General features: G+C 40.3%; 1 protein-coding gene across 12 annotated transcripts in view; it reads left to right on the top strand.

The window, feature by feature from the left end:
- The window catches only part of dmd (dystrophin), a 1,663,772-nt gene that overhangs the window by 1,347,914 nt on the left and 293,011 nt on the right, over nucleotides 1-22,847 (top strand). For all 12 annotated transcript variants that reach the window (XM_033033201.1, XM_033033203.1, XM_033033205.1 and 9 more), the window contains one exon: nucleotides 12,948-13,102. In XM_033033201.1, the coding sequence (XP_032889092.1) occupies nucleotides 12,948-13,102 (155 nt within the window). The remainder of the gene's footprint in view (nucleotides 1-12,947; nucleotides 13,103-22,847) is intronic.

Here is a 22,847-nt window from a genome sequence, read left to right as displayed (position 1 = left end):
AAACTGCTAAATGCATTAAAATTGGGATCAACCAGAAACTGGAATTCAAGAAACCCAATAGACATGCTACTGGAGCAAATTATAGAGAGAGTAATTGATGATAACTTGGAGAGATCCAAGAAACAGAAAAATAATTTTATTTTTTCCCATTTTTAATTCCCAGCTGTAGAAAATCTTGTTTCTTGCTGTTACCATAGGAATAGGAGCAGCTGAAAAGACAAAATTCATCAAATGTTTAGACCAGTTGCCTGATATTGTGTTCATATATTTTACCTGGAGTGTGCTGAAGTTCATGTTGGTTAATGTCAAAGAGGAGAGGGAAGTCACAATTAAATACATACTGAAATTGTACTTAAATGAGGATCTGTGCAGAAGCCACTAAAATTAGGAATTATTTTACTTGTGATAAAACAATTATCTAGTTCAGATTTTTCCCACCATATTAATCTGAAATTGATGTAAATTTTAACCCGAGAGAAATGAGGAGGAAAAAAACTGCAGATGCTAGAAATCCGAACTTAAAAACGGAAAATGCAGGAAATATTTAACGGGTCAAGCAGCATTTTGAGAAGCGAGGAACTGTTATTGTTTCAGGTCCTCAACCTTGCAACACAACTGAATATTTCCAGCATCTTCTGTGTTAATTTAATCCTTTAAATTTATATGACATATTTACTGACTACCAATCTGTCATTTCTAAGTTAATAAAAGAAACACTACATTTTGTTATTCAATACATTTTGTATAATTTGGAGACTCTCATAAAATAACATCAATAATTCCAAGAAGTTTCATGTACCATGTTTGCCTCTTTGATAAAATTTAGAAATTTGGAAAATGTTCCACCCAATTGAAGCAGTGAAATTAAGGTAATGAAGCAGTTGGAATGTGCATTTGATTATTCAGATATAAGATGGTAACAAATGGGCCTGAAACTAAAAAAATGTGTCATTAGTGTAATTATGCAAGTTCATTACATGAAGTCATGTAAGAAAGGAAATAATTGCCTTGTAATAGGGTAACCCATCAAACATACATTACCACAATCTGTTATTAATGCCTATAACAATGACCTATTGGAGACAGCAAATTAGATTCCAGATCGTGTAATCCAAATGACATAAATTGACATCACATTCAATTCAAAACAAATTTAATAACATGTTTTTTTTTTCATTTATCTCATTCAAAATGAATCAGGCACAATATTATCCCATAATTTGTGATAAATATTATTTCAATGTTCAGGTTGCTTTAGTTTCTCTAATTTTCATTGACATTATTGTATGGCGAAGTTGGTGGAGTTACGTCTCCATTGTCCTGTCCCACACCCAGCCCAGCTTCGAGAGAATCACGTCAAACTTCAGTAACGACAAAGTCTGAAAAAAAAATTTCAGTAAACTACTGGTGCACAGCTGGCCACACCTGCAACATGCCAGCATCCGGAGGCCTCGAGCTGTTTGCCAATCAGATCACCTTTTTCAAGTTACCAGCTATATTTAAACCCAAATTTCCACCAACCCTGGTTGTGTGGCAATAAATTATATCTATCTATCTATCTATCTATCTATCTATCTATCTATCTATCTATCTATCTATCTATCTATCTATCTATCTATCTATCTATCTATCTATCTATCTATCTATCTATCTATCTATCTAAAACAAGAGTGTGTAGGTTAGTTCAAGATGCAGAGCATCTTGGACAATACGGCTCAACCCCATCCATGACACACTGGTCAACCTGAGGAGCACATTCAGCAGCAGACTGGCTGTACAGAAGATGCAGTACAGAATGTCACAGGAGATCCTTCTTCCCCGTGGCAATCAAAATGTACAACTCTTCCCCGTTCTGTCATAGTCTGACTCCCCTAAAGTTCTATCATATCATATAGTATCATATACCAAGTCAGTATTATAAAGTATCTCAATCACACCATTACCCCAGTGATCTGACAGTGACCTCAACACCTGTTCTCATGTTGACCTCCCGTGTCCATCACAGGTAGCACAGTGGTGCATTGGTAGAGTTGTTGCCTTGCCACGCCGGAGACATGGGTTCGATCCTGACCATAGGTGCTGTCTGTGCGGAGTTTGCATATTCTCCTTGTGACCCTGTGGGTTTTCTCCAGATGCCTACCTGATCTCCCAGTTGCTACGCACTTTAACTCCCCCTCCCATTCCCTCACTGATCTTTCTATCCTGGGCCTCCTCCACTGTCCCAGTGCAAATTGGAGGAACAGCATCTCATATTTCGCTTGGGGAGTTCACACCCCAGCAGTATGAATGTTGACTTCTCTAACTTCAAGCAACCCTTTGGTTTCCCACTCTCTTCATCCCTACCCCTTCCCAGTTCTCCGACCAGTCTTACTTTTTCCGACTATATCTTATCTGCTTTGTTGCTACCTTCTCCCAAATAACAATTATCTATTCCACATTTTCCTTAATTTCCATTCCCTTTGACCTATTTTTACACCTTACACTTCCTTCTCTATGCATCTCCCTCTCCCCTGAAGATGGGTCTCAACCTGAAACGTCACCCATTCCTTCTCTCCAGTGATGCTGCCTGTTCCGCTGAGTTAATCCAGCATTTTGTGTCTATCTTCGGTTAAACCCACACAGCTAATTCCACATTCCTACCTGAGTAAATATTCCCACCTGCCCCTCAGGTTCATATTATGTATTGGATTAAACCTTAACCCTATGCCCTCTGATTTTTGATTCCCCTTCCCTGGGTAAAAGACTCTGTGCATTCACCATATCTTTTCACCTCATGATTTCATACACCACTATGTACCTCAGCCTCCAGCAATCCAAGGAATAAAGTCACAGCTTGCCCAATCTCTCTATAGCTCAGCTCATCAAGTCCTGCTAACATTCTCGTAAATCTGCACCGCACTCTTTCCAGTTAAATGACATCCTTCCAAAGGCAGGGTGAACTAAACTGAACACAATACACAATACAAATGAGGCCTCACTAACGTCTTGTACTACTGTAATATAAAGTCCCAACTTCTATATTATATAACCTGATTGATGAAAGGCAATGTACCCAAAACCTACTTTACCACCCTATTTACCTGTGACATTTTCAGGGAACTGTATATCTAAACTCTTAGACCCTCTGCTCTACAACTCTCCTCAGGGCCCTCATATTCACTGTGAACGTCCTCCCCTGGTTTGACTTCCCAAAATGCAACGCCTTGCACCTATCTGCATTAAACTGCAATAGCCATTGCTCAGCCCATTTGCCAAGCTGATCAAGATCCTGCTGTGATTTTTGCTTACCGTCTCCATTGTCCACAATACAACAAAGATCCTTCAATTTATTTTAAAAAGCAGCATTTGAAAAGAGTGGGATGAAGTTTTGGAAGTTTAATTTAAAATATCACTAAACGTTAAATTATTCACTGTCATTGTAGTGTATTGCCGAACAAGGCTTAGATATTGATAATAAATGTGATCTACCTTATCAAACAATGTTCTCAGGTATTTTCCGCACTCAACCTCCAAATTGTTTTCACTTGCTGTTCTGAGCCTTTTACTATTCAGCACAGCCGCCATTTTATTTTTAAAGTCTGAGATCCGCTGAGGGTTGTGAGTTATTCGTCTATAAGGATTAAGTTTAGCTCACATTCTGCAGGCAAGTTTGTGCAAGAACCATTGGGCAAGGGCATCCCCCCAAGTGCCTTTGTCTCCCAGCAATATGAAAACCATTAATAATTTGGGTTCTCTACTCTGCCTCTCCCACGAGAATTAACAAAGGAGTGTGAGATGCTGAAAGCCAAGAACCCAACCATCATGATGGTGTTAAGTGCTCTAAGTTTCACCAGCAAATTCTCAGATATAAAATCATGATATTAACATTGTCTTTTCCACACCAACTCTGCATCAGCATTGATGAAATACTGTAGGGAAGAACTGCAGATGCTGGTTTAAATCGAAGATGGACACAAAATGCTGGAGCGGGACAGGCAGCATATATGGAGAGAAAGAATGGGAGACGTTTCAGGTTGAGATCCTTCTTCAGACCTGACCTTCAGTCTCGGCCCGAAACGTCACCCATTCCTTCTCTCCAGAGATGCTGCCTGTTCCGCTGAGTTACTCTAACATTTTGCGTGATTCTTTGATGAAATCTAACTCCAAATAATAAATTGCTTTTCATCCTTTTAAAAATTGTGATATGAAGACTGAAATTCGGTGGATGTTTGAACATTTTCTGCCTGAAATTTTTACCTCCCTTTTCCTGTCTTTCTGAAAAGGTATGTTTTCCATCTTTTTTATCAAAATGTAGAAAGGTCTCTTCTTTCCCTCACCATTCCCAAGCTGAATTCAACTTTCTCTGACATAGTGGCCAATGTCTATGAACAAGATAATTTATTCATCATTTAGCTTAGTGGAGCTCTGCCCCTCAAAATGAAATCATTTTTTAAAATCCATTTTTTGATGGTGTGTTATACTTTTGAATGCATCATCTCAATTGAAGGCAGCATGAAGCAATTTAAAATCATTGTATCAAAAATTCACAGTTTTGCCCCCTGGACATGCATTTATAGAGTGCAATACTTGCAGCAGCTGAAACCTCTTAACATGTTCAGCTTTGGAAATGGTACTTTTTAAATAGATCCCTTCCTGCCGAGGTAGCTGCCTGAAGAACTTACCAAGTGCCATGCTGATATCTCGAAGCAGAAAAAAGTGTGAGGCTCCAACTGAGTTCTTCACAGCAGCGTGGGCTTTTTGGAAAGCATACACTCGTGGATAGTGATTGATTGAATGAAAGCAAGGACAGAAATACATCACATGTGATTTTCTCACTCCACCTCGCAAATATGGAGAATCTGTTAACTTCCATCTGGCAAAGTTATAGAAGTGCTTTGCAATTTGTCAGTTGGGCTTCCTTTCTTTCACCCCCTGTTTTACACGACAGGTTATGAGGAGGAGGAATATTTGCACATTGATAGACACAAAAAGCTGGAGTAACTCAGCGGGATAGGCAGCATCTCTGGAGAGAAGGAATGGGTGAAGTTTCGGATCGAGACCCTTCTCCAGACCATCTTTGCACATGCTGGGTCATGCTGGATCATAGTTCCTGGATGTCCAAATGTCATGCGGCATTTAGCATAACCAGAACACTCTGCTCAACCTGTTTTGGCCTCTTGTGCATATCTAATTTTAAACACTCGACAATTACCAGCTGTACCTTTGACTCAGGAATTAGCTGGCTTTAAGATCACCACTCTATCACAATACTCCTTAAAACTTGGATTCCAGACCAAGCTTCCGCCTTCTCTGTTGAGGCAATATTCTTCAGACCCTGCAAAATTGCCAAGTAATGCTCCCATTAAAAGTTCTGGGTGATTCCAAACTGTAGTTTTAACATAGGGTGTAAATAAGCAAATTGTTGGAGGCACAAGAGACAGCAGATACTGGAACCTAGAGCAACAAACAATCTGCTGGAGGAACTCAATGGGTTTCTCCAGAAGATTGCAGATCTTACATCAGTGTTTAAGTCATCACCCATGGTCTCTGTGTGCATTGACTTAACAGGGACAGTGCTAAGTCAAAGCAGAGTGAGACCATGGATTATTGGGTCCAGACCCAATATGGCATCTGTCCATTTCCCTCAGTAGATGCCGCCTGAGCAGCTGGGATATGTCTGAAAAAGAGTCTCAACCCGAAAAGTCAACCATTCCTTCTCTCCAGAGATGCTACCTGTCCCGCTGGGTTACTCCAGCTTTTTGTGTCCATCTTTGGGATATGCCAACAGTTTATTTTTTGTGCAGAAAACCTGTATGCTAGGGTATTAAATATCACAGAGACTTGGTCTCAGCAGCATTGTTGATGTACTGAGGAAGCCCACACTCGGAGCACACCAAACGTTTTGAAAGTTTTATAAAATCTGAGCAAATTTTGTTTGTTTAAAGCTCTGGTATGAGACTTTAGTCTTTAGAGATACAGCGCAGAAACTGGCCTTTCCGTCCACCGAGTCCAAGCCAGTGAGTGATCACCCTGTACACTAACCTACACACATGAGACAATATTTTTTATAATTTACTAAATCCAATTAACCTATAAGTCTTTGAAATGTGGGAGGAAACCGGAACACCCGGAGAATACCCACACGGTTACAGGGAGAACGTACAAACTCTGTACAGACAACACCCTTGGTCAGGATTGAACCTGGGTCTCTGGCGTTGTAAGGCAGCAACTCTACCATTGCATTGCTGTGCTGCCTGCGACAGATGGCACAATGGGCTAAGTGTTTGGCTGGCAACCGGAAGGTAGCTGGTTCGAATCCCGCTTGGAGTGCATACTGTCGTTGTGTCCTTGGGCAAGACACTTCACCCACCTTTGCATGTGTGTGTCCTTGGGCAAGACACTTCACCCACCTTTGCCTGTGTGTGTGGATGTAATTATGTGAAGCACTTTGGGGTCAATGCAAGTTGATTAAAAATGTGCTATATAAATAAAGAAATTTAATTTAATTTAATTTATATCATAAAACCATAAAATTGAAGATATTAGTTTTAAAAATTCAAAATTGTTTAAAGAAATAGAAATGCTAATTAGAATTAACAAAAAAAATTCCTGCAAATAAACACAAATATTCTGAAATGAAATAACTCTTGAAAAATAACTAACTTGCACACTATGCCCTTAATCTGCATTCCAACAATGCCCAGAGTAATCACATTTCCATTGAGATGCTGCTGAATCTTAGTGAGGTGAGACATCAATGACAATCTGCCTGGCGACAACAATAATCAAACAGGCTGACAGATTTGGTACTTCAGATCAGCCAGTGAATTGAGGACATGAGCATTTGACAGTCCACAAATGGAAATCACACCTACTTTTCCAACTAAAGGTAGATGATTCTGTTGGGAACCTCTACAATCAGTCGGCAGACTGGAGGAACAGCACCTCGTATTCCAAGGTAGACACAAAATGCTGGAGTATCTCAGTGGGACAGGCAGCATCTCTGGAGAGAAGGAATGGGCTAAGTTTTGGGTCGTACCCTTCTTCAGACCCGAAACGTCACCCATTCTTTCTCTCCAGAGATGCTGCCTGTCCTGTTGAGTTACTCCAGCATTTTGTGTCTACCTTCGATTTAAACCAGCATCTGCAGTTCTTTCCTTGTACTCTCATGTCCCATCACAGAGTTACAAATCTCTCTCTTGTCCCTCCTTCCCCTTTTCCCCTCCCTGCTCACTTTCTTCCCTCCGGCTTAAATTTCATTCCTCCTCTGCTTCTGACACAATTTGTCTCCTTCTCACTTCTTGCCTTTGTCACTTGCTCCATCTTCCCTTCTGCCATTCACTTCCCCCCACCCACCTGTTTCCACCTATCACTTGCCAAGCTTTGTCCCATCTCCGCTTCTCTTTTCCAGATTTCTCCCCCCCCACCCCCGCATTCCAATCGGTCTGAAGGAGGGTCCCGACCCGATCTATCAATTTCCTTCCACAGATGCTGCCCGACTTGCCCAGTTACTCCGCAACTTTGTTTTTGGCCCTTGATTCCAGCATCTGCAGTTCCTCATGTCTCCATGCTGCCATCTAGAGAGGGTACACGGTTAATTGACGTGTCCTTCACTTCTATTCTTTGCAACAGCGAAGTGTTTACAACCAGTTAAATAGATATCATTGCTCACGGGGCTTTGAGAAGCGAGTGACTTTTAATAAAAGCTGTCTTCTTAATAATCTGAAACTTTCAGCAGCCCAATAGCAAGCTGCCATGAAATTGCACTCAGACAATTTCCTGTGAAACATTTTGTTTCAAATTATCGTGTGATAAATTCCAATTATTTGAGTTTTGATTTATGACTGGGATCTTTTCTCGTGTAATGAATGGAAACAATTGGAAGTGGAGCTATAATCACCATGGCAATATTAACGTGACATTCAAAGCTAACCTTCACACAAGGTGTTTCGTTTGACATTGACACCGTGCAAAGTACTACAATTAACAAGTTGCCAGTTGCAGCTGCTTGGTTATTCTTTCCCTTGCGGCAACCAGCTTGAACCACTAACTCTTGCATTAAATAAAATTAAAATTTAATAACCAATTGGTCTGAAGAAGGTTCCTGACCCAAAACGTCACCTATCCATGTTCTCCAGAGATGCTGCCTGACCCGCTGAGTTAATCCAGCACTATGTGTCCTTCTTCAGTAAACTGCCATCTGCTTTAATGTTTCTACTATAATAAACAGTTTGGTTAAATAATGTCAACTTGTTTTGTACAAAATATTTCCATAGATTCTCTGCAGTTCTCCTAAACGGAATGGCAGAGTAGAGGCAGATTGAATGTAATCCTTGTAAGCACAAGATCATGTACTTTGGGAAGACTAGCATGGGTTGAGCATTAGCAATAAATGGTTGGGCCCAAGAGAGTATTGAGAGACTCTTGTTCTAGGTCAAGGATACCTGAAGGTCAGGTAGAGTTCATTGTTTATTGCCAGGTATATTATCCATCTGCACAAAAAGGGTGAGATACAGGTACAATGACAATTGGCATAGGAGCACAGGGTAATATAGTATACTGGCCTTTGTGAGCTAGGGTATAGAAAGTTGGAGATTCTGGTTCAACATTATAAAACATTACTTTGACCACAGCTGAAGTACTGAGTTGGGGCGTGATTGCACTGGAAAGAGTGCAGAGAAGATCCACCAAGCTGTAACCCAGGGTGGAGTATTTAGTTTATAAGGAGATACTGGACAGGTTGGGTTTGTTTTCTTCGTCATTGAGATGACTGAGGGGAGACCTGAGAGTGGTACACCAAATTATGAGGAACAGCAGTGTCCAAAACTAGAGGACATAGGTTTAGTAAGGAGTAAGAAGTTCAGGGAGAAAACATTGCCACTCACAGGGTGATTAAAATCTGGTATGTTTTGTCAAAAATGGTGGAGGCGGGTACTCTCACAGGAGTTATGTTATAAATTGTAAGTATAAGTCATAAGCTAATAAGTGAGAGGAGCAGAATTAGGCCATTTGTAAGTTGTAAGTATACTGTAAGTGATAGGAACAGAATTAGGCCATTCAGCCCATCAAGTCTACTCTCTCCTCTATATTCTACATTCTACTCTACATACAGTCATGGCTGATCTATCTCTCCAGACTAACCCCATTCTCCTCCCTTCTCCCCATAACACCTGACACCTCTACTAATCAAGAATCTGTCTATCGCTGCCTTAAAAATAACCATTGACTTGGCCTCCACAGCCTTCTGTGTCAATGAATTCCACTGATTCACCACCATCTGACTAAATAAATTCCCCCTTATCTCCTTCCAAAGGAACATCCTTTAATTCTGAGGCTATACCCTCTAGCCTTAGACTCTGCCCTAGTCAAAACAGTCCACATTCACTCTATCCAGGCCTTTCACTATTCGATAAGTTTCAATGAGCTCCCCCCTCATTCTTCTGAACTCCAGCAAGCAGAGGCCCAGTTCCGTCAAACGCTCTTCATATGTTAACCCACTCATTCCTGGGATCATTATTGTAAATCTCCTCTGGACCCTCTCCAGCGGCAACGCATCCTTCCTCAGATATAGGGCCCAAAATTGCTCACAATGTAATAATTGTTTAGATGTCCGCTTGCATTGCCAAGAAATAGAAGCTGTGGACCAAGTGTTGGTAAATGAGATGAGCATAGATGGGCGCTTGATGGTTGGCTGAAGATATGACTGGCTGAAGGGCCTGCTTTTCTGCTATATCTCAATGACTTCATAATGGGTGCTTTCCACCTCATCCTTTAAGCCTTCCATTATATCCAAACATTGAGGAACTCATAGGCATCAGTCAAGTTGAATCTTGCTCTCACTCACTGTTTATACGCAGACATTGTAGTGGGCCATGGCATAGTTACATTCTTTTCGTCCTTTGCGTCTTTTCGTCCTTTACAGCAAGGATTTTGAATCCTAACTAGACTAAGTGGGACCCGTTGGGTCCCAGTCACAAGGGAGGCCTGGTCCCCCAACGCAACCTATTCCCCAATGCAATATTCCACTACTCACCTGTTCCCCCCAACACAATGGGGGGAGTGTTCTGTAGCCGGAAGGGGCGTCGCCGTCCTGGCGAAAAACAGACCAATAACTTTTGTAATATTTCACCGATCGGAACAAAACATGGTGCACTTGGAGCAGAGGAGAACGGTGAGCTAGGTGGCGAAAAATCCTTGCGATATACGGTACCGTTTTTGCGCAAATTTTAAAACAATGCAAACCGGAAGAGGACATGATAGTTTTAGTAATAGTATATAGAAAGAATACAGAAAGAATGTAGAAAGAAGATAGATAGATAGATAGATAGATATCGACAGATAGAAGATAGATAGATAGATAGATAGATAGATAGATAGATAGATAGATAGATAGATAGATAGATAGATAGATAGATAGATAGATACAGAATAAAGTTAGATAGATGTTTGCCTCTGCTGCCGATTCAATGGAATAAAGGCGAAATATTAGTCAAATCCACAAGATTTCCAATATGTAGTGCTGCAGTTTGCTCAGTGCTAACAATAAGAAAGTAGATTTCTTGCTTTGTTAAAAGCTTTGTGAACAGCTGTATCTTTCCCAGAAGGTCACTTGCTGCACCATGATTTATGTTCTCCGCTTTTTGACTTGGAAACAAATGACATGCGGGAGAAAATATATTCAGAGTTTTGTTTCCCTTGTTGCCATTCTGATCTGTGTCACTGACAACATACTTAGCCCAACATAAATGACATCAACTGAATTCTAACAATGAAGCAATGAGAAACAGAGGGCTTTGATAAAGATACATGCTAGTATTGTTGAAAATATTAGTGGGGAATTACTGTATATCTCTGCTAATGTTTAGAATTTTAAGATTTGATATATGTGCTATTTATCAGGTTTATTTTGTAACAGAATTAATTCTACACCATTTACATTAGCTAAATTAAAGTGTTTGCTGAAGACAAATGTATATATTGCATTTAGTTAAATTTGTGTATAATGTCAGAAAGGAAAGTGTGAATTGCTATTTCTCCATTTTTTACTTCTGAGACTAGATTCGGAAAGATGTAAGAAATACTGGCCTTGAGGATAATTGTAAAATATCACATAGAAGTTCAACACATGGGGATTGAAATTGGTCTTTAATGGTAATGTTACATTAGCAAGTCAGCACCCTATTGAATTGGGAAAAGTGTCCAAAATGAAGTGTGTTCAACATTATTGTATTGTATTCTTTGTATTGTATTCAAATTTATTGTCATTGTCTCAGTTAGAGACAACGAAATGAATTTCCCTTACAGGCAGTATCATAAAAATAAAAATAAATAAATAATAATAAATAATAAAACATATTAAAAATAAAATAGAATTTTAAAAAAAGCACAAACACTGAAAGTCCACGACACAACATAACACAGTTGGCACCAAGGTGAGGAAGGCACCATAGTCCAGCCAGCCTCCCCTCCGTTCTTCCCAGATGTTCACTCGTGGTCGAGGCCTTCCTAGCACCCGCAGTCGCCGCCCCGGGTGGCCCGATGTTCAGGCCCTCACGCCGGGCTGGTGGAACGTCATATCATTGTTGTTATCTGTGATGTGGAGATGCGTAATTGGCATTGCCCACATTTTATTGTTTGTCCCTAATTGCCCTGAAGCAATAAATAATATAGTCTGTTGTCACATGTAGGCCAGAATAGACAGGGAGTGCAGTTTTCTTTCCCTGTCGGTCTCAGCTACACAACGGGAGAATTTGATATTGCTGACGGCTATAGAGATGTGATAACATAAAAATAAAAATAAACATAGACCAACAAGGGATAATGGGATAATCTTTGGTACAGAATAGTTTCTAGCTAAGTTTACAGAAGAATAACCAAAAGAACTTTGAGCTTGGAGAGACAAAGACTTGGTGTTGGCTGCAGAATTTTACATAGGAATGTAACTGGCAGCTCCGGCACTGCAGGAATTAGCTTCCTGAAACCTACAATCAGGAACAATGCTGAGTACACAAAAATAGCAGCAGTAACGGATATAACAGATTTATTTTTATTGAGGAGTGGGTAAAAGGGGTCATTATTTTTTGTAGAATCAGATCAAAATGTAATTTAGATTTAACATGTTGTCAACAATGAGCAGCATGATTGTAAAGCCTGTGCATTTGATAGCTTTGCACCATGGAGACAGAGTGAGGAAACAGTGAGTGAACAAAAGTATGCGCTTGAGAGGGGCGATTCAGTGGCCCACATGGTCTTTTCCAGTTCCACAGTTGGGCTGCAGAGAGTTATACAGGTAAATGAATAGGAAAATACATCTTCAATGGGAAACGATTGGAAATAGGTTTACTGTCAAACTCTGATCTTTTTCATTCAAATTTAGCATTACATCATAGGAAACACACTCTTCAATTCATTGGGAAAACCATAATAAATTTAGCGATACCAAACATTTAGCACCACCGATTTTCTGGCAACTGGTGTCCGGCAACACCTTTAATCCAGACAAAATTACGAGAATTCATCAATAAATCTTTTTGGTTCATATTGAACTAATAAACCTGTATGATTTATACCTGTACTAATGTATTTCATCAATCATTTAATTCACATGTAATTCGCATTAAATATTTGTGTTATTTCAGTTTATAGCAGTTGATAGTGCTTCAGCGGCATGGGAGAGGTAAATCTAATGGGTCAGAGGTGTATTGTTGAATTATTGTCATGTTGGTCCAGCAAAATCGGATAATCCAGCAAGGCTCTGGAACGAAAGATGCTGGGAAATCGGTGGGGGAGCTGTATAACCACAGTTCCCTGTTCTAATTACATCATAAAAACAGTTTACCCATCGAACTAGGCACAGACTGCACTGGAGAACAGACTTTCTTAAAAGTAATTCAATTCCTTCTCCTTCATTGTTTTTGGAACTTTCTCCCTGAGCAGTATCAGAAATGTTCTGTTTTTCTGGTTTTCAGCAATTCGTCAGGGAGTTGCGTCAATGGCAGATACACGTGGACGTGGCTAATGACCTCGCACGCAAGCTTCTACGGGATTACTCAACAGACAACACCTCGAAGGTGGCAATGATGTCCGATGGCATTAACGTTTCATGGGCGGCGGTTCTTAAAAGGTAATCTGCTGCAATATCTTTGTCTTCACATTTATACTGGTAATATCATGCCTTACTTGTCTTGAGGGATGAGGGGGTGCGGGTTACAGATTCATTTAGGTTACAGATTTATTCCTCTACTGGACACTTGCAAGTGAGAGTACAAAGCATTTACCAAGTAAAGACCATTGTTTCAGCTTCCTGCCACAAATCGGAGAATTTATCAATTCAATATGGGCTTTATTAGAGATTGCCAATAGTGGGACTGGTGTAGATCAATTGGTGGAGGGTGGTGGAGGCAGGTTCTCTGGATGCTTTCAAGAGAGAGCTAGATAGGGCTCTTAAAAATAGCGGAGTCAGTGGATATGGGGAGAAGGCAGGAACGGGGTACTGATTGGGGATGATCAGCCATGATCACATTGAATGACGGTGCTGGCTCGAAGGGCCGGATGGCCTACTCCCGCACCTATTGTCTATTGTCTCCATCGCTGAAGTAAGTTGCAATTTACTAGAATGAATTCTTTGATGGCATGACCAGAGTTACCAGGTCAATGTGAATCTTGGACTGAGATTGCTTTCTGCTCTTAAAGTGTTGACACTTAAACGTTAAGCAGAAGTCAATCAGACGCTGGTTGCTGTGCCCAGAATGTCCTGTTTTGGACGCCTTTCATCATACAAATATTTTTGAAACATAGAAAATAGGTGCAGGAGGAGGCCATTTGGCCTTCGAGCCTACACCACCATTCATTGTGATCATGGCTGATCATCCACAATCAGTGAATTGGCTTCTACTGCCTTCTGTGGCAGAGAATTCAACAAATTCACAACACAAAAGTTTTTTCTCATCTCAGTTTTAAATGGCCCACCACTTTATTCTTAGACTGTGGCCCCTGGTTCTGGACTCCCCCAACATAGAAACATAGAAAATAGGTACAGGAGTAGGCCATTCGGCCCTTCGAGCCTGCACCGCCATTCAATATGATCATGGCTGATCATCCAACTCATTATCCTGCACCTGTCTCCTCTCCATACCCACTGATCCCTTTAGCAACAAGGGCCACATACAACTCCCTCTTAAATATAGCCAATGAACTGGCCTCAACTACCTTCTGTGGCAGAGAATTCCAGAGATTCACCACTCTTTGTGTGAAAAATGTTTTTCTCATCTCGGTCCTAAAAGATTTCCCCCTTATCCTTAAACTGTGACCCATTGTTCTGGACTTCCCCAACATCGGGAACAATCTTCCTGCATCTAGCCTGTCCAACCCCTTAAGAATTTTGTAAGTTTCTAGAAGATCCCCCCTCTTATAGAAACTTACAAACATTGGGAACATTTTTCCTGCATCCAGCTTACCCAGTCCTTTTATAATTTTATACGTTTCTATAAGGTGTCCTCTCATCCTTCTAAATTCCAGTGAATACAATCCCAGTGTTTCCAATCTTTCCTCATATAACAGTCGCGCCATCCCGGGGATTAATCTTGTGAACCTTCGCTGCACTGCCTCAATAGCAAGGATGTCCTTCCCCAAATTAGGAGACCAAAACTGCACACAATGGTCCAGATGTGGTCTCACCAGGGCCCTGTACAACTGCAGAAGGACCTCTTCACTCCTATACTTGTGGATGTTGTACAGCTTTGCAATTTATTGACTGGAAGGTAAAAGGCATTAAGTAGTACAGTCTGAAATTGTGTGCTCCATGTTCAGTTTCTGTGGTCCAGGGAATAGATCTGTTGTGATGAAGGGCTCTTTCCATCAGCAACACACAGCTGGGCGTATTTGCATCCATCTGCAAATTGAAGTAAAAAGCAGCATGCTAAATTGCTACTGGTTTATAATTATTCCATAAAATTGTTTTTCTTAATTTTATAGACATAAGGCAATATATCCTGGTTGAAGGAGGGGGAATTAGATTGCTGTGTTTGCAGATTGCTTAATCAAACACATAAATTTCTTTTGTAACCCACGGACATTTTTACTACTGGTATCAACACTTTTAAATCTGCTGGTTAATAACCACATTGGAGAAAATCTTTAAATGAATATTTTTGACCGAGAGCAGAACTGGAAGAAATAAAATCCTTGAGTGCAATCGTACAAAATGAATCTATTGATGTTACAAGTAGAGAGCTGGTGAATGGAACAACCTCTCAAGAAGCAGGGGGACTCCCCCCCCCCCCCCCCCCCCCCCCCCCCCCCTCACACTCTCTCGCTTGAGTGGGTGCTTCAGTTAAGTAAAGTTTTGGCGACTTGATTCTCAAAGACCAGGAACACTTCAACAAGGTATTATTCTGTTTACCCTCCTCTGCACCTTTTCCAGAATCTTGTCATCATTTTGTTTGTACAAGGAGGAAAGCTCAGAAAAAAATAGTTCAGATGCACCAAGCCTTACATTGTTTGAAAATATATATATTTTTTTTACTTTATGCACATTTATCCTTATGATTAAAGCCACTGGTTTTTTTTCTGCTGCCTCCCATTTGATGTACAGGTATGTGTAATAAACAGTTGATTTCCACTTCCAAAAAAGAAGTCCCCATCGCTACAGGCCTAATGTTATCCGTGCTTTCTTCCTCCCTTCATTAACTTTGCCAGGTTGATCCAAACTCATCCCTTTCTCCCTCCTGGATCATTTCGGACTTCAGATGTTGCTCTTGATGGGTTAAGCTGCATTACAGACGCATAACATGCAGTAAATAAACTAGATTTGGGACGTCTTTGTTTAACCCCATCAATAACTATTTCCTAAACCTAAAAGGAAATTCTGTTCAAGATCATGCATCTTCTCAGTATTTGAGCTGGTGAAACAGTGCTGAAACTTTCAGTAGCCCCCATGAGGACAAAAAGTGAATGGAATTTATTTTCTTCAGCTATGCTTTTGAGGGATGCATCCTCAGTATGTGTTATCACTCACATTGTTTTACTCGTATCATCTGAGAGTTACTTCCTTTGCCTATTGCAACTAAATCTTCAGCCCAACTGCTTGTTCCTGCTACCTCAATACTTTGTCTGATGAAGGGTTTCGGCCCGAACGTTGCCTATTTCCTTCGCTCCATAGATGCTGCTGCACCCTCTGAGTTTCTCATTTTGTGTACCTCAATACCTTGGGTAGCTTACACCCCAGTGGTATAAACATTGTAGCCCTTGCTCTAACTTCAAGTAACCCTTGCTTTCCCTCTCCATCCCCTCCCCCTACCCAGTTTCCTACCAGTCTTACTGTCTCCAACTCCATTTTATCTCTGTACCACCCACTCCCCTGACATCAGTCTGAAGAAGGGTCTCGACCTGAAACGTCACCCATTCATTCTCTCCAGGGATTCTGCCTGTCCCACTGGGTTACTCCAGCATTTTGTGTCTATCTTCGATTTAAACCAGTATCTGAAGTTCTTTCCTACACCTCAGTAGCTTTATTGGCTTGAATGGTGAGGCAGTACTTTAGATATTGTGGAGCAGTATCTTCAAAGTGTTCTGAAGATGTTTCATGTGATTTGCTTTTGCCTCTATGATGTTGCAGTGTGTTTAACAGCATCCTGTTGTGATAAATATAACCTTCTGGTGCTTTGCAACATTTTATCATGACAACCATGCCACTGAATGTTGATTTTGTCATCCTATTTCACATGAATTATTTGCTATTGTGACTCAAACCATGTCCATGAAGATTCACACTTTCATCCTTTGTTGTTCAAAATTGCTGTCAGCAGAATTTCCTTCCTGATGAAGCGCAGATACCTTATGTTAACAGGGCAGGTTTTAATTCTGAACAGCAAACACTTTTGAGTTAAAATAAGGTAGTATTTCAGCACAAAGTGCTGAAGTAACTAAAGAAGGTCAGACAGCATCTCTGGAGAACATGGAAAGGTGACATTTCAGGTCATGACCCTTCTTCAGACTCTATTGTCACCTATCCATGTTCTCCAGAGATGCTGCCTGACCCTCGATGAGTTACTCCAACACCTTTTTTTGTAAATCAACACCTGCAGTTCCTTGTTTTTGCAAGGAAGTATTTAGTCTTGATTTTGGCTGATTCTCCTTTTTCATTCTGGTTCCTAATACTTACCAAGATCAGAAGTTGGCAATTCTGCCCATCTGATCCATATTGGCTCCCAGATGATGCATCCCATTGGTGTCATATCCATCCTCCTTGTTTGCCTGTATTAATGCAACTTTTGTTTCACTCACACTTGCCCAGTAACTAGCACGAATGTGTAGCTTACGGTTGCCAATTAGCCTAACTACTTTCATGGCTGTTATTTGAGGACATTTGGCTGCAGCTGTTCCTGTGACAAAAAGGTAGACAAACTTGTGAGGAAATAGAAGAGAACTGTCAGTCTACGAATAGTCTCTTTCAACAGCTGCAGCCCTCCTGGTGAAGGGACTTCACATTTCGTTCCATTTCAGGATTTAGATCCAACCCCAATAAAGGACTCATTGTATTTCCAAGTCAAGATGTTGTGTGAGATACTGCAACCAGATCACACTGACCTTAGAGCAAAGCTTTGGATTAGTTCTCTAGCTGTCCAAAATATCAGCAAACCAACTGCAGTACTTTGACTAATATAGGTGATTCGAAACTGAGATATTCTTGTTACAGAATACACAAAGTCCCATAAAACGGATAATTAGGTCACACATTAAGATTTAAATGCATGTAAATTACTTGAAACTTTTATGAAATAAAAATATGTTTGCTAGAACTGCAGTAATTCTGCAGTTTTAAAAAGAGGCAGAGGAGTCCAGTCTTGTCACGCTCTTGGGTCTTAAGTTGTGATCATTATAAGTGTGGCAAATGAAATCAAAATTGAGATCTTTAATCAGATCAGCAATACAATTATCTTGTCTGCAGTATTCGACACAAAGCTTTTGTTTGCAAATGGGCACAACATTTTATTTCACTTGTTATATCTGAGTAATGAAAGGCCTTTTTCTTATTTCTTAATAACATTGGGCAGATTTGTGCCTGTAAGGTGACTTTAAATATTCTCCAGCTGTAGTGAGTTGGCATCTCAATTTGTTCACAAAGTGAAAAAGATTGCAAGGTTGTTCCCTGAGTGTTTTATTTGTGTCTAAGATAATTATTTTGCATTTAAATGGTTATTTGTACTTGTGCTGGTCTTTGTACTTACTTTCCAAGGGCTGTAAACTGAGCTTAATTTAGTTTCTGTATTTCGCACAGTTGATTAGAGGCAACTTTTTCACTAAGATGGTGGTGGGTATATGGAATGAGCTGCCTGAGGATGTAGGTGAGGCAGTAACAATAATAACATATCAAAGATATCTGGACAAGTACATGGATAGGAAATGTTTAGGAAAAGTTTAGAAGAATGTGAGCCAAACTTGCAGAAATGGGCCTGGCTAATATGGGACATCTTGGTCAGCATGGATGAATTGGACCAAAGGATCTAGTTTCATGCTATATGACAATGACCTGGAGACACAATTAGTTAATTTGTGTCAATCATTTTATTTCAAATATGCCATATAACATGCAATAATATTTAGTTGGGTACCTCACTGAATGTCTATCAATAACAACTGCTGTGTTGCTGGCCCTGCTGAGTGCCCCCACCCCCACGGACTGTCTCCCTCGGATGGTCACATCGCACAGACACATCTGCACTTTAGTCTGTTTTGACTATTTTACTGTTGGAATGTTCTTTGTACAAACCATGTTCTCGGGGTATCTAAACCTAAATTTTAGTAGTTACTTAAGTTATGATGTCGGATGGAAGCTGCATACCCAAATCTCGTTGCACTTATGTGCAATGACAATAAAAGATATTATTATTATTATTATTATTATTATTATTATTATTATTATTATTATTATTATTATTATTATTATTATTATTATTATTATTATTATATACACAACAACATTTGACTATTTTTATTCTGGAAGGAAGGTTTTTGACTTTTCCTGTAAAGTAGCAAGTTCTGTTGGTGTATTTTAGCACTCCCCCTAATTTACTATTGTTTAGTCGAGTGCCGATAAAGCCACAGTTGATAAGACTATGATAAATGTGACAGATGATGTTTCTCGATCTACTAGAGGAAAGCAGCAAGTTATGTTTTCAGCACATTTACTGTTCCACTATTTCATTCTCATTGACACATGGGTAATAACTGGGAAACACAGCAACTGCTGACAATGCTTCGAGATGCTTTCCAGGAATGATTAAGCAAGCAGCCAGAATAGCAATGCCTTCCATATGTACTTATAGTATTGCATAGTGGAGTCGTATGCCTTCCATACGGCCCCACAGTGTAACCTTGCAATACTACACATATTTTTAGACTACACTTTAGAGTAGTTTTGCAAATAATTGCAGGTAAATGAGCTTGAATTAGGATGTGACAGGAATGAACTGCAGATGCTGGTTTACACTGAAGATGGGCACAAAATGCTGGAGTAACTCAGCGGGACTAAAGTACCAAGTGTGACGTCTGAAGAAGGGTCTCAACCTGAAATGTCAACCATTCCTTTTCTCCAGAGATGCTGCCTGACCCACTGAGTTAAACCAGCATTTTGTGTCTATCTTTATTAAGCAGGAGTCCCCAAAGCAATAGCACTAGATTGACTTAAGTGGAGAAAAGGAATGAGTGTGGGAATACAATTTCTGCTTAAAGTGCAGGTTTAAAGATCTGAGGTATGAATATTGATTTCTCTAACTTCAAGTAGCCCCGGCATTCCCTTTCTCTATCCCTCCCCTATTTAAGTCGCACTAGCTTCTCGTTTCCACCTAACAAACTGCTAACAAAGGCCTGTTTCCTTCATCATCGTTACTTTTTCGCATATCTTTCATTCATTGTTCTTTGTCTCTCTACATCATTGCCTATGTCTCTTGTTCCCTTACCCCTAACCAGTCTGAAGAAGGGTCTCGACCCGAAACGTCACAAATTCCTTCTCTCCAGAGATGCTGCCGGTCCCGTTGCGTTACTCCAGCGTTTTGTGTCTGTCTTCGGTTTAAACTTGCATCTGCAGTTCCCTCCTACACACTTACAAAGTATCTCATTGCACTTGGTGTCGGTGTGATCAACTGTATACCACCTGTACATTGATTTATTTGGCTTCATAGAAAATTCATTACACCGACCTTGTCAGAAAGACCAGCTTTATATCACATGGAGTTTGAATATTAATGAATCTATAAATTTTGAATGCAGTGGAGTGATATTGCTAAGGAATCACGTAGAAAAACAAAGACTGCTACGGGAAAATTGACATTGCCTGAGAACTTCATTCCAGGAAACTAAATTAGAAGGCTGTGACCTTTCTGTCGCCAGTGATCCCAGACGATGGACGTTTATTGAAGCTCAAGTGGGTCGGGTGTAGAAACTAAGGTTAACTCATCTGTTTTAGGGAACCACAAATGACGGGAACACCCACCCTCCTCCTGGCCCTGCCAAATCATTCACAAAGGCTGGGAAAGTCAGTTGTATGTAATATGGTCAACCATGAGAGAGATCGTCCTGGTCTTTTCATGGAACACCATTACAGCACAGAAGTCTTTGAGATCATTTAGCTTTCTTCATTCAGATCAAAGCAATCCTATTTATAACTTCAATTAAGCAATAAATTCTTAGCCTAACAAATCATGAAGGGAAATCTTGCCTCAGACGAATAGCTTTGCAAAATCATGTTCCACAAATTAATGTAGAAAGGGCTTTTGTATTTGGTCATTTAACTGTTGCAGCTGTACTCAAATCTGCTGACAGGTATGACCACGTACCATCAAAGGAAAGGATTACAGGCAAGTTCTGCACCAACCATAGTATTATTTGTCATTTGCAAACTCTCGCTAACTAAAATCATCGCTTGTGTTATCTTTTTTTTTAAGATTACTTTAGTTTAGAGAAACAACATGGAAACAGGCCCTTTGACCACCGAGTCCGCGCCGACCAGCGATCTCCGCACATTAACGCTACCCTACACACACTAGGGACAATTTTACACTTATACCAAGCCAATTAACCTACAAACCTGTACATCTTTGTAGTGTGGACGGAAACCGAAGATCTCGGAGAAAACCCACACGGTCACGGGGAGAACGTACAAACTCCGCACAGACAGCACCCGTAGTCGGGATCCAACTCGGGTCTCTGGCGCCGCAAGCACTGTAAGGCAGCAACTCTGCCACTGCGCCACCGTGCCGCCCTTCTCACAATAAGTATATGATGTTAACCTACCATTTGGGAAACCTCTTTCTCCTATTTTCTATTTTTCCATAACCACCCTGATCTTAATCATTAAGTATGTCCAACTTCTCAAAGGGAACATCTGTGAGAGGTAGTGCACTTGCCAGAAATACACTTGCTCACCGGAGAAATGTTCTTACGCCAAAACATTTGGTCAAACTTCGATTCAATGTATGAACAACATCAAAATGATGCTGCTATGGACTGTGTCAACTTGTTTCAGTGTTTGCATTTCAAGATGAAGGAATTATTGCATTTTATCAGCATGTCAAAAGCAATGACATCTGTATTATTCCATTCTACATGTTTGAAGATTAATTTTGTGTACAGATGTGACAACAATTTAAAGAGCCATCAGGAAAGCAGCTGCAATTATCCAGGGTAGGTACATGTTGGCTCATAAGACAACAACATTTTAAGCACTGTGCACTTTAATGAAAGTCAACCACAAAACTATGAAGAGAGAATCTGTTTTCGCACTCGCAGCAGAGAGTGCATTTTAAAATATTGAGTGTAAAATTTATGCAATCTGACCAGTTTTTCATCCATAACATTGGTGCTTTATTTGTTGCCATGTTACACATCTGCCTGTCCCTGGAACATTTTGGCCGATTCGTGATAGCTTTTCACATCTGTGACAACTGTTAAAAAATATATATCAGGTCTTTGAAAAACATGACAGTAACCCCACCAGTGAATGGCCTTGGCATCTTGCAGGCAAGAGCCTCGGATGCTGCCTGAAGTGTGCTTCCAAAACTGACAAGTCAGGAATAACTCAGTGTGAATGAATGTGATGGCAGAACGATTTTATTCTTCGGACCATGATTTGTTCAATGTGGATGTGGGGGTGAGACCATCGGGGCTGTTAAGACCAGGTCTATATTCTGAAGAGAAATTAAAGTCCGGCCAATCTATATCACTACTTGAAATGTACTTTCTATGTAAATATGTAATCTATGTAAATAGGTGCTTCAACAGCAACAGTTGTACCTTACACTAAATCTGACATGAAGTTAGTCATGGCTTAGTTGTTACTAGTCTCACCTCTGAGGCAGAATGTTGTTTTTTCAATTCCTACTCTAAACACTGGAGCACATAATATGTGTTGAACAAAATATGGGAGGCCTCATCGATCAGATAAGGTCTGCTCTCCTGAAGGATATAGAAAATCTCTGACATTATTCTGTGCATAGCGCTGATATCTCAAGTGTCCGATCGGGTGTTAATTAGTCAGCCAAATGTAATTGAAACAATAGCTTTGTTTATGTTGTCAAGAACTCGACATATTTGTATTTGCATGGTGGTGTCCATGTTAAGGTGGGACTGTGCATATTGGTTTGATAGTTTAATTATTTTTTTCAAGTCATATGATCAAACAGCACATTTCAAATACATTGTAATCTCAGGTCACCCAGGTGTATTTCATTCATTTAATTTGCATTTTGTGTGGACAACAGGATTGGCATTGTCATTTGGGCAGAGTAATAGCGCAGCTGGTGGAGCTGCTGCCTCGCAGTACCAGAGACCCGGGTTCAATCCTGATCTTGGGTGTATATGGAGTTTGCACG

Source organism: Amblyraja radiata, chromosome 14, assembly GCF_010909765.2.
Source record: "Amblyraja radiata isolate CabotCenter1 chromosome 14, sAmbRad1.1.pri, whole genome shotgun sequence".
Classification (NCBI taxonomy): domain Eukaryota; kingdom Metazoa; phylum Chordata; class Chondrichthyes; order Rajiformes; family Rajidae; genus Amblyraja; species Amblyraja radiata.
This window is presented reverse-complemented; position numbering and strand designations above follow the sequence as displayed.